The 12,520-nt window shown below is 39.9% G+C and overlaps 1 protein-coding gene across 5 annotated transcripts in view; it reads left to right on the forward strand.

Annotated features, from left to right (window-relative positions):
- Window positions 1–12,520, forward strand: part of DNAJB14 (DnaJ heat shock protein family (Hsp40) member B14) — a 91,211-nt gene that overhangs the window by 51,267 nt on the left and 27,424 nt on the right. For 3 of the 5 annotated variants that reach the window (XM_020988285.2, XM_020988284.2, XM_020988286.2), the window contains one exon: window positions 9,731–9,876. In XM_020988285.2, the coding sequence (XP_020843944.1) occupies window positions 9,731–9,876 (146 nt within the window). Of the gene's footprint in view, window positions 1–9,730; window positions 9,877–12,125; window positions 12,277–12,520 lie in introns of all 5 variants that reach the window. The other 2 variants (XM_078148578.1, XM_078148579.1) reach the window with 1 other exon arrangement.

The following is a 12,520-nucleotide window of genomic DNA, read 5'->3' on the forward strand; positions in this document are numbered from 1 at the left end:
CCCACCCCCATCTTATTACATCTCACTCTTTGCCAGATCCTAACCTTGAACTGTTATTTTCTCTCTGAAGCTGACTCCTGTTTCGTATTTCTCTATCTTTTGAGGGCAGCACCATCTTTCAGGCCTCCTTCATGGAGCCTCAGCTCACATATCCACTCATTGGCCAAGCTTAGTGATTTCTGCCTCCAAATCTCTTGCACCTGTCTTCACTCCATTCTCATGGTCACTGCCAGAGTTCAGGCTGTCACCTCCTCTCAATGCAGAACTCCCAGCTACTCTCCCTGCCTCAAGTCTGCTCCCCTTTGCAATCCCTTTAGCAAACTGCTAAAGTAATAGGAAAGCCCAGAGACCACCTCATCCCTCTGCTAATAAGCTGCAGTGGCTACCCACAAGTTCTAGGATCAAATGCAAACTCCTTTGTTAAGTATTTAGAGCCTTGCACGGTGTGCCTTCAGTCTTGTAAATTTTTTGTTTCTATGTTATATTTTTGTCTCATTTCCTTCTGGTTTCTATTATTGTTATGTAGAACTATTGGTGATTTTTATGGATTTATTTTCTGTCTTACCACTTAACTGGAGCTGTTAGTCATTTTAATTAGTTTCTTTGCTATTCCTCAGGGGTTTTCTAAGTAAAAAAATTTTTCTACAAATAGGGATATTTTCCCTGCTGTTTTGTCTCCTTCCTAGTCATTTCTCAACCCTTGAAATCTGGTTTCTGACTCTACCATGTCACTGAAACTGTTCTACGCAGAATATGAATGATTTCCTAGCTGCACAGTCCCCTGTTCTTTTCTTCCCTGACCTCTCTGCAGCTTTTGATGCAATAGATCACTCCCTCTTGCTCTCTTTCATTTGTTGATTTCTGTAACATTCTCTCTTACGGGATCATAGTTTAGAGAAAGCATTTATCGAATATGTACTTTGTGCCAGGAAAGTGGCAGGCAGCCTGGCACAGCGAATGAACGGATGGAAAAGCCTTCATCAGTCACATGCCATGTGCATAGCACCGTTCTGAACGTGGGGATGAGACAGTGTTGAGGAGCTTACATTCTAATGGCAGAGATAATATAGCATCATATGGAAAGGGCCCCTGGTCTTTGGTGTGCAGTACCAAAGCTCCCTTGATCTTACCTCTTCTTTAGGGCTCCTGCCACTGATAAAGCCCTCTCCGTTTCAGACATTGAGCCATTTGACAGCACTGAGGAATCTTGGGGCCACAGCACCTGGCTCTTGGTGGCATTTGGTCCGTAATTAGAGGTTGGTAGTCAGGGTGGTGGTTTGACCTACCTGGCATGGACTGCTTCCTGACTCTCCCTCAGAGCGCTCTGCTGCTTCAGGTGAATGGGCTTGCCTGCCCTGGAGGCTGCAGTTGGTGCAGATATCTAGCCACTCCTCCACAAGGGAACATTCAAATCAACCATTTTGATGATGTCTGCAGGGGCAGTGGTTGGGGATGGGGTGAGGTGGGGTGTATAACTGTAATGAATAGAGAGCTATCCTTGCAGCCAAGAAGACCTGAGTTCCAGTCCCCTCTCTGACACATACCGGCTGTGTGATCTTGGGCATGTCCTTGGGGGCTCCCTACAGAAATGAAATTATCAAAAAATATGACCTGAGCACTGTGCTATTTGCTGGGGAAACATTAAAAGAAAAAAAAAGGACAGCCCCTGTCCTCAAGGAGCTTACAGTCTACCAGAAGATACGGCATATTCACAAATAAATATCAATACAAAATGATTTTCTGGTGGGGGCTTGTGTTCAAACTACTAGGAAAGAATAAGGCACAGCTTCTTTCAAGAGAGGGCACTTGAGCTGAGCCTTGAAGTGAGTAGAAGGTCTCAGAGGCAGAGGAGAGGAGAATGAGCATTCCAGGCATGAGAGACAGCCCTGGGGAGTGGGATGTCGTGTGTGGGGATCAGCAGGTAGGTCAGTTTGGCTGTGAGAGCTCAGAAAGATAGGCTGGATCTAGATTGTGATGGGCTTTAAAAATGCCAAAATGAAGAGTTTGTTTTCTGTGCTAGCATCCGTGGAGATGTCTTGAAGCAGTGGTGTGGTGTGGATAGAGCTGTGCTTTTGGAATGCCAGATTGGTAGCTGTGTGGAAAATGATGAGAGAGATTAGAGACTGAGTGTAGGGAAGCCAGTTAGAAGATCATGCAATAATTCAAATGCAGCAACGCCAGGTCCTGAGCGGAGCGGGTAGTGGTAAGAATAGAAAGAAGACAGGTGTGAGAACCATTGTCGAGGTAGAAGCCCCAGGATTTGGCGGTTGGTTGTTACCTGTGAAGTAAGAGGAAGTGAAGGAAGCAAGAAAGACAGAATCGAGGGTGTTAGAAGGAGGGGCTGGTTTTCAGGGGGAAATCATGAATGCTGCTTTGAGCATGCTGAAGCTGATTTGCCTGCAGTGCCTCCAGCTTGGGGCATCCAGCACCCATTTAGAGGTAGGAACTAAAGTTCAGAAGGGGCTTGGCTGCACGGGTAGGTTTGAGAGACATCTCTGTGGAGAGGTGATGTGGTAGGTGGGTATTTGTGAGGCAGAATAGGGCAGTCCCTAGGCCTCTGACCTGGAGTAAGGGAGACCTGGCTGCTAATCATAACTGTGTGACCCAGGCAAGTTATTTAACCTCTTTTTCCCTTAGTTTTCCCATCCAGCTTTAAATCTGTAATCCCTTGATCTCATGAATCCGTGGAAGGAGATGCTATCCCTAAGAAAGAATGTAGAGGGAGAAGAGGAGAAGGCTGAACGTGGAGTTGTGGGGTCCACCCGTACTGAAGGGATGGAGTGTGGAGGAAGGTTGGTCAAACAGGTGGAAGAGAACAATGGAAAAGCATTGTCACAAAAACTCCAGAAGGAAGGCAGAGGTCAACAAGGAAGAGGACTCCGAAAATGCCTGTGGAGTAAGCAATGAAGAGGATGTTGATGACCTTGAAGAGAGCAGTTTCAGTCAAAGGGGTGGGGTAGTAGGGTCAAGTCAAGGTTGTTAAAGGATCCCTTGTTTTTAGATTTGGAATGAGTGCAACTGTGGGCAATTTTTTCTTCTAAGGGATCCTCTTAAATACAACTTTTACCTGATGCTAAGCAACCTACTTTTGAAGCTGTTAATGGTTCACTGAAGGAGCTGCAAGCCACTGTAGGGAATTCTTACAAGTTAATAAAGAAAAAAAATGTACAAGTCACAGGCTTTCAAGGTTGAATGTGACAAATTTGGATCAGTGGAGCAGTGTCTTCTAGATGAAAACAACCTGCTGATCCCCGTAGCTGTTGGTAGAGCCCTTGCTGGGCTAATCCTCATCGTCTGCATTGCTTATCTTAATGGAAGAAAGAGGAGTCGTGCTGAATATCAGACAACTTAATGATCGCAATTACTTATCCACTACTGTAGATCAGCAGTGCTTGCAAGAAGCCCATGGTTCATGTCCCTGAGCTTAAATTGGTATTCAAGGGAGGCACACTCTTTTGCAAATTCTTGTCCCCTCTCCACCTCCCTCTCTTCAGCCAGAGTCGGCTTTATCAGAGGTGAGGCACGTCTTGCAGCAAGAGAGTATCTTCTGAAGTGATGGTATTCTTTTTGCTAACTTACCAAAGTGGACATGTCAGCTTAAGCTAAGGTTACGAGCACTTTTGTAAAGTGGCACTGAGTCCATTATCAATTAACTTTTGAAGCCTAGTGTTCACTTATTTCATTCTTTTCTTCCAGCGTAAGCCTCATAAAGGGAAAAACTTCCTTCTCGCTACTTAAACTGCCCTCTGTTGTAAGTTAGCAAGTTGTTATGCTGATGCGTTTAAGAAATTCAAATGACACCTGAGAATCAAAACCTAAACATTTTAAAATAGTACAGAAGGCAGGGCTCCAAAACTCTTTAAATTGAACTTTAAGTACCAGAAGATGCCTGGCTTGTGCAGAGGGTGAACAGTGCAGTATTTAGACCTTATAGGAATTCAATTGGACAAAATATTTGTTTGGTATTTTTAATGCTTGGTTTTTTGTTTGTTTATTTTAAATAACATTGATGTTATTTTTATTTACATTTTTGGTAAAGTGAATTTCAGTCTTCTGTTTGAAGTTACAGGGTGATCCTATTTCTGCATATATCTACAATATAGATTTCACTTATCTAATTTATCTGCTTAAAGCTTGGTTGGGATTATACACTTTAAGAATCAGTTCATCTGTACATATTTTCTGTGACAGTGCTAATAAAATAATAAAAAAGGAGCTAGTTGATAAGAAGAGGTTGAAAATGCAAGCAAGAGAGAGAATGATAGAAGTGGCAGACTGCCAACAAGAAATAGGAGGTGATATCAAGGGCAAAAGTAGAGAGATTATTAGTGATCAAGAGACTGGCTATCACAGCCTGTCAGACTGATCAAGGAAAGAAGAGGGAGATAGGTAATTTGAAGTATGAAATTGGGGAGGAGAAGCAACTCTTGGTTAATATCCTCTTTTAAAAAAAAAACACCTTATTTTTAATTTAAGAATAAAACAAGCATTTCCATAACATAGTACAATAAAAAGAAAATTGTACGTGAAACTGCAGATCTACTATGCACAACTTGCTATTCCCTTCAAATATACACAATTATTAAATTTCTTTTTTTTCCTTTTCCTTCCCCCTCCCCTGCCCTAGAGATGGCTACCATTAGACGCAAAATTATTCTATGCATATTTCTTCTATTTGTCAGTTCTTTCTCTGGATTCAGATAACGTCTTTCTTCAGACATCCTTTACAGTTAATTTGGCTAGTTATAATAGATGAAATAACTTATTTGCACAAAGTCATTCTTAAAACAAGATTGCTATTATTGTATACAGTGTTCTTGTGGTTCTGCTCATTTTGCTCTTAATGTCCTCTTTTTAAATAAAATATGAAGTGAGGTCCTCGTGGGGAACTTTTGAAAAGGCAGTTTAGAAGATGTGAGAAATATGATATAGTTGATCTAGGAAGAATAAAAGGATTGTTGTACCGCAACAAGAGGCCAATTGAAATTCTATAACATGAATTTGTGGTGGACTCAGTTGGGATAATCTTCTTGTTTTCTCAAGTGGGGTCTGTTACAGGTAAGGAGTAGCAGAAAAGGTAGGTGGAGAGAGTAATCCAGGTTGGGGTCTGGAAAGGGATAAGGAACAATGGAACAGGGGAGGCAGGGGATTCATTCAAGGGCAGAGGGTAGTTTAAAGTTGAAAAGATCAGTATTTGAAGGGAGGAACAGAAGGCCAGGGCAAGGGTGATGGCTTAGGAAAGCAGAGAGAGGTCGCCTGACTAGACATGTGATAAGGATGGGTGGGAGGAGAGATAGAAGAACACAAAGTCACAATCAGGTAGAAGAACTTCAAAATTAGATTTTGGAGATGGAATGCTTATGTTTGATGATATGTATACATATGATTTTATATATGTGTAGATGATGATATATATGATGATTATAAGGCCAAGGTTATGACTGTTCCTTTGTGTGTCTGGCAGAAGTGGAATAAAGATGCTAGAGATTTCAGTCTTGGAAGCAAAGATATTTGAAGGGGCATCAACATGTAATTTGAATTCCCCAAGTAAAAAAGCAGGGATGGTTGTGGAGAAGAAGACTGACTGTGAGTCTGGTACTGAACTCCTAGAAAGAAGGGGAAATTACCTGAAGGCTGATGGAGAGCCACCTAGATCTGGACAGATGGATAAACCTAGAGAGAGAATTGAAGCCAGCAAGACAGTAACTGTGCTCAAGCATTCTAATGGGTGAAGTAAAGAGAGGAAAAGGGCATGTAAGTGGTGGAAAGGTCTGGAAGCCTGGGGCCTGGTAAGATAAGATAAAAGCTTCCCCATCAGAGCCCAGGGTAATTCCAGCGGCAGAACCTAGGTTTTCTTGTGGGAAAGAAATGAGGAGTGAAGGCCAAAGAAGATGGGAGAGTGAGGCAAAAGCCTGCACCTGGGGAAAGGTTTTTCCACCTCAGTCTCTTCAGCTGGGGATCATCATCCAGCCTTCTCTGCCTATTCAGCATGGATCCCCATCAGGGCTTTCTAGAATCACAGAATCCAAAATAGATCACAGAGGTTCTGTAGTCTGATGCACAGTAGAAAAAAAATTCCTTCTGCTGCACCCCTGACAAGTAGTCATCCCGTTTTATTTTAAGAACTCAAGTGAGGAGGACCCTGCTCTCGTAGGAGCCAGCTCATTCCACTTTGGAAAGCTCCTATTTGTTAGGAAGATATTCCCAACCTCAAACCTAAATTTGCCTCTTTGCCACATAAAACCGTTGTTCCTAGATATACCCTCTGGGGCCAATCGGAACATTTGATAGGTGTTTAAATGCTTGAAGCAGTGGTGTTCTTTTCTGTCTTATGTGTCACCTTCCCAGTTTTCTAAGTTGTTGAGATATTTTTGAATCTCGTGTTCTCTCTATGTATACTCTTTCCTGGTGACTTCTAACCTAATCAGCTTCAATTCTGATCTGTATATAAATGACTCCCAAATCTGCAAATGTCTCTCCTGAGCTCTAGTTACCAACTTTCTGTTGAATTGCTCCAGCTGGATGTCTCATAGACATCTCAAGTTGCCCAGAATGGATCCCTTTCTTTCTCTCTAAACCTACCACTGCTCTAAACCTTCCTTATTTCTCTTAAGTGCACCGTGATCTTTTTGCCTTGATTACCTCTTCTTTACTCCCCTCATATTCCATCAGATGGTAAGCCCTGATAATTCTACTTCTAATCATCTCTTATCACCTGTCCCCTTCTTTCCATTCTCACAACCACTTACTCCCCTTTATCACCTTGTGCCTGAATCAACTGCAACAGTATCCCTGCTGTCCTCCCTTCCAGCGTCTTCTCCTTTCTGCTTAATCTTGCACATTTTTTTATTAATTTATTTTGCTTCATCAGCAGTCACTTCCACAAGCTTTTGAGTTTTAAATTTTTCTCCCCCTCCCCCACCTCCTTCCCCAAGACTACGTGCAGTCTGATATAGGCTATACATATATATTCCTATTAAACATCTTTTCACATTGGTGATGTTGTTAGTAAAAATTAGAACCAATAGGAGGAACCACCAGAAAGAGAAAACAAAACAGAAGGAAAAAATAGCAAATTGTGTGCTTGGATCTGCATTCAGACTCCATAGTTCTTTCTTTGGATGTGGATAGCATTTTCCATCATGGCACCTTTGGAGATGTCTTAGATCCTTGTATAGCTAAGAAGGATTAAGTATATCAGTATTAGTCATTGCGGAACGTGGCCGTTAACTGGGTACAACGTTCTCCTGGTTCTGCTCACTGCACTCAGCATCAGACCATACAGGTCTTTCATCATTTATTATAGCACAATAGTATTCCTTTACATTCGTATACCACAACTTGTTCAGCCATTCCCCAATTGATGGGCATCCTGTCAATTGCCAATTCTTGGCCACCACAAAAAAAAAAGCTGCTAGAAATATTTTTGTACATGCGGGTCCTTTTGCCATTTGTATGATTGCTTTGGGATACAACCCTAGAAGTGGTATTGCTGGGTCAAAGGGTATGCACATTTTTATAATCCTTTGGGTATAGTTCCAAATTGCTCTCCAAACTGGTTGTGTCATTACACACCTCCACCAACAATGCATTAGTGTTCCAATTTTCCAACATCTTCTCCAACATTTATCATTTTCCTCTTTTGCCGTGTTGGCCAATCTGATAAATGTGATGAGGTACCTCCTTCCACATATTTTGTCACATTAATGTTCCAAAGGCCACGAGTCTGCCCACTTCACTCCTCTCCTCAGGATTCTTCAATGGTTCCCTGTTGCCTGTAGGGGCAAATATGATCTCTTTAGACTTGCATTTAACCCCACCACCACCAGAGTCTGGTTCTCACCCATCTTTCCAGACTCATTTCATGTTTCCTAAGTGCACCAAGCAAAGTTCTCTAGGACTTGCCTCGGCACTTTTGCACAGCCAGTCCCTACTGCCCAGAAATGCATTCTTTTCTCATTGCTACCTCTTAAAATCTCAGTCTTCCTTTGATGCTTAGATGAGTTGCCACCTCCTATACCTTGCCTTTCTTGATCTCTCCCAAACTCCTCTCCTCCTTTCACCATTTCCCCCAGTTTAAGCTTTTGTCCTCTGTGATTTATGTTTACTTACTTTTGTACATGTATTCCCCCATAGTAAAATAGATACTTCTCTGAGGGCTGGGACTTTTTTTTTTTTGGTCTTTTCATCCGCGGTGCTTAGTGTAGTACTTTGTACTTAATAAGTGTTTGGTAAATTGAAATCAGTTAGTTTTATTTCCAAGTATTATAAAATACAAATGTGGCTTTTAGCTGCATGCTTGTTAGAAAAGCAAATTGGTGTGACTTATTGAAACTATGTAGGTTAGCACTTCTTACCTCATAAAATGCCCCTTTGATGATTTTTCCAAGAATTTTGTCAGGAATCAGTATCAGGCTCTTGAATCTAGTTTGAAGTATTTTCATAATTCAAAGGATTATTGATGTCATTAACCCTTCCTCCCAAAGCACATCCTGACTTCATCCTGAGTGATTCTTTGTCCATACCTTCCCATAAATTCTCAGTGGAACACCCACTTCACGTGCTGGACATTTTCCTGTAGAACTTTATTTGAACTGTCTTTGCTCTTGCTGTATGGATGGTCCTCCCCCTGAACTTAGTATCCTGTCTCCTGAAAGATTTTGAAACTGGTTGCTTAATCTTCTCTAATCTTTAAGAAGAAATGGTGGTGATTGAGAGATAGGAAATATCCAATTAAAAAAGGGGAGGGAAAGAGATTCTTTTCCCCTTAGTAAGAGGATTTGTTCTGTAAAACTTGAACTTAGTCAGAAGGTTGCATCCTAGGGCCTAGAAGGACCTGGAGGGCCACATGTGGTCTCAAGGCTGCAGGTTCCCCATCCCTGGAAGCAGTCTCTCCATCATTATATCAGTCCTATGCCATTTTCCCCTGGCGAATTCATAAATCCTCACTAGAAAATTTGCTATGTAGCTGGGGGGGGGGGCGGGGATGTTTTCTTCCAAGTCTTTTAATGTTTTATTTTGTTCTGTTTTATTCTTGGTAGTATGAGGGGTGTTCCTTTGTTTGCATAACTTATTTTCACCACACCATTGGCCTCATCTCCCCTCCCACCTTTTTTAATCTGCCCTAACAAATTTAGAAATTCCCTAAAATTCATTTTAATAGTAATTTTACCTACATGAAGAAACTTCCCTCCCTTCCTACCCACCCTCTATCCCATTTGATGTTAAACTGTGTAAAGATTAAAATTTCTTGCATTTGTTTATGTTACATCTTGACTTTTTGCTGTGTTGATCATTCTTAGCTAAAAATTTACAGTTAAACAAAAGTTGCAAAGTGTTTAGAAATTTTCCCTCTTCTAATTATTCTAGTTTCAAAATATTCTTATTCCCAAATATTTCATTGTGGTATCAGGTTCGTGTACAAATGTAATGAACTTTGAGTTGTTTTTCTTAAAAGTTCTCCTTGTACTGAATGTTTATTCTTGCTCAGTTCTTCTGCCTACATTTCCAGAATAACTGACCAGAATTTGGGGCATAGTATATGGTCTTGGACCACAATGGAGCAAATTGAGAAATGTGTGCATCCAATCCATAACCTAGGTTTCACTGTGTTTGGTAAGCAATGGAGCAAAAATAGTTATTTATACTTTTCTAATGAGTTAAATGTTCATGTGAGTTGCATGAAGTTTTCTTCTGACATTTATTTTATATAACATTCTTTTGTTCACAGCATAAACAAGTGTAAAAATTATTATGAAGTACTGGGAGTCACAAAGGATGCCGGTGATGAGGATTTGAAGAAAGCTTACAGAAAGCTTGCTTTGAAGTTTCATCCAGATAAAAACCATGCACCTGGAGCAACAGATGCTTTTAAAAGTAAAGTAAACCTTTTCAAGCATTGTACATAGTTCATAAGTACACTGATACTAGTGAGTTAGTGGCCAGTTCATTCATTCATTTCAGAAGGCTTCTGAGTATCAGATTGTTTTTAGAAAAGTTCGTTAAGATGTTCATGTCAGGTTCTTTACAGGAGCATGGTAGCCAAACAGAAGCATAACTTGGTATTTGACCAAGGCAGTGTTCATTTTGACATAGATCTAAGTAAATTGGTCAGGCTAAACACATAAGTATATTTTCTAGGCCAATCAGTTCTACTAAACACAAATATTTAAATAAATAATTGTACATGAACTGCTGGCAGTCTGCCATCTGGTTCTGTGTTGATAAAAAGCAAGATAAGCAGTTTGACATTTAAAATGTGTTTTAATATTTTAATGGATATCATGTACTATGGTATAGATTCACCTGCTCACATCCACTTGTCTATTTTCCCCATCTCATTATTTTATGTGATATTTTAAAATTTTGTTTTAACCAGAGCTTCCCCCCCCCCATTTTTGTTGGCTGTTATTTTCACTCATGTTTCATACAGTTTCCTTTTTCTTTTTTTCTTGGTACCTTTGTGTGAGTTAATGTGCCCCAAGATTGCATTTGCAGTTTCATACCTCTTTGTAACAGTTTGGTTCTAATAAGTTCCACTTCATAAGAGCATAGTTAGGATTGTGATCATCATTCCCTGGGGACTAGGCAAGTTTTAAGCATTATTTGGTACTTACTGTTACGTTGTTGGTTTCTTGGAGCCACATGAACTGGCTCACACCACTATAAAACGTCCTGAAGAAGGTGGAAGAGTTAGTCCTGTGGAATGACGGTGTCTGCTTTTGAAAAATGTTTCCACAAAAGAGGTTTTATTTCTTGGAAGTTTTTGCTAAGAAAAGGCATTAAGGACATTTGGAGGTTACAAACACACACAGGTAATGTTTGGCTACTGAAGTGGTGCTAGTGATATAAATATATTTCAGCGTCAGCCATTTTGGCCAGGTTTCTTTTCCCTTACGTTAAAGTAATCAATTTTATGGAGAAAAAACTTTTATTCAAAAGCAACCAGATATTAGCTGACATTTCAGTTAGTTCATATTACTAGGCTGCAGATAGCTATCTTGGATCATAAAAAAACCAGAAGTGCAAAGCTGATCAGCTTAGCTAACTTAATTACTGGTAACTTCTTGCTAATGAAATGTTCTTTCAGAAGTGTGATTTGTGATTCAATAAAGAGTTTTAAAAATTTTTCGAATTTGCTTACTTGTTGATGGCCACCCATCTTACATAAGAAAATTATCTTTCATTTTCCCATAAATACAAAATGTCTATCAAATAATAGGTAGTTCATAATGGTGCTTCAAGTATAGCCTTGAAAAATTTGTGATCTTTATTCTTTTTTCTATTTGAGAATTTCCCAAATGTGAGAAGTTAAAAATATTCTGGTATCTGTGGTTTTTAAAAATTAATTGGAAACGACTGTTGTGGTAGCAGTTTTTGATTATCTAAGGAACATTAATATTAAAATCATTATATAAGGAAATAAGCCACTTTTCTCTTCAATCTCTTCAGTGAAGTAATATTAGCAAGGCTTTAGCTAATTCTACCCAAATAATTAATATAAATGCCTGTGTGACTATTGTAGTTTATTGTCATCTTAAATTAAAAAAAAACAGTATTAATAAGCTACTTTATTACAAATGTAATTTTTATTCAGAAGATTTATCTCTCCAAAAAATAGAACCCAAAGGGGTAGTAATATGTTAAATCATATGGGCTTTAAGTTACCTATGTGGTCTGGCTTCTTTATGCTGTTTTGTTAAATCTGTTTGCTTTCAAAGAATAGAATTTAATAGAATCATGGAGCTGGGTGAGACTTCAGGGCCAATCTAATCCAGCTCCATCATTGGACAGATAAAGAAACCAAAGACAAGACGTATCCCAAGTTACCAGCATTTAACTATGTCTCTCAGGCCAGAGTTTGTTTAATTGTATACCGTTAAGGCGATGGGAGCTAAATACCATCTTCAGATTTCTTGTAACCCTTGAGTGTGAATATAAGTATACTTTGTTTTAGGCAATACATATGTTCCTTAAAAGTTATGTATAAATTAAATTTTTATAAATCATATCATTTATAGTCATGAGTTTTCCTTGTGCATTTAAAGGCATTAGATGGTGAATTCTTTTGTAAAGAAAATGATCATACATACCCCTCCCTAATTTCTTTCTTTTTGAAAATCCAGATTTTCTTATAATGGGTTTGCCTAAATCGAATTGCACCTATAAACAGGGATGTTGTTCTGTACGAGGCATTGGCAGCCTACGGCAGGTGACAGAGGCGATAATGGCATCTGGGGCAATTGTTGCTGTCAGGGTCCTAGGCAGAATTACAAAGTAGGTGAAGTTTGTTTTCCCTGCCCTCCCACCTCCCTTTCTCCAACCTTTTCGCAGTACCTTCTTGCATCCTCTGTTCTCTACCCCTTCCCCCAGCTGCTTAGAGTCTTTGATCTCTTTATCTGTATTTCCACTTTTATATTCAACCTAGGCCTGCATCCCTCCAAAGTTCCCTGTGCTCCAGAATTATTAACTCCCCTGCATCTCTCCCTTCCCTCCCAAAACAAACCCAGAAAACTGAAAT

The sequence above is a fragment of the Phascolarctos cinereus genome, unplaced genomic scaffold (assembly GCF_003287225.1).
Source record: "Phascolarctos cinereus isolate Bilbo 61053 unplaced genomic scaffold, phaCin_HiC Scaffold_9;HRSCAF=440, whole genome shotgun sequence".
In the NCBI taxonomy this organism is placed as follows: domain Eukaryota; kingdom Metazoa; phylum Chordata; class Mammalia; order Diprotodontia; family Phascolarctidae; genus Phascolarctos; species Phascolarctos cinereus.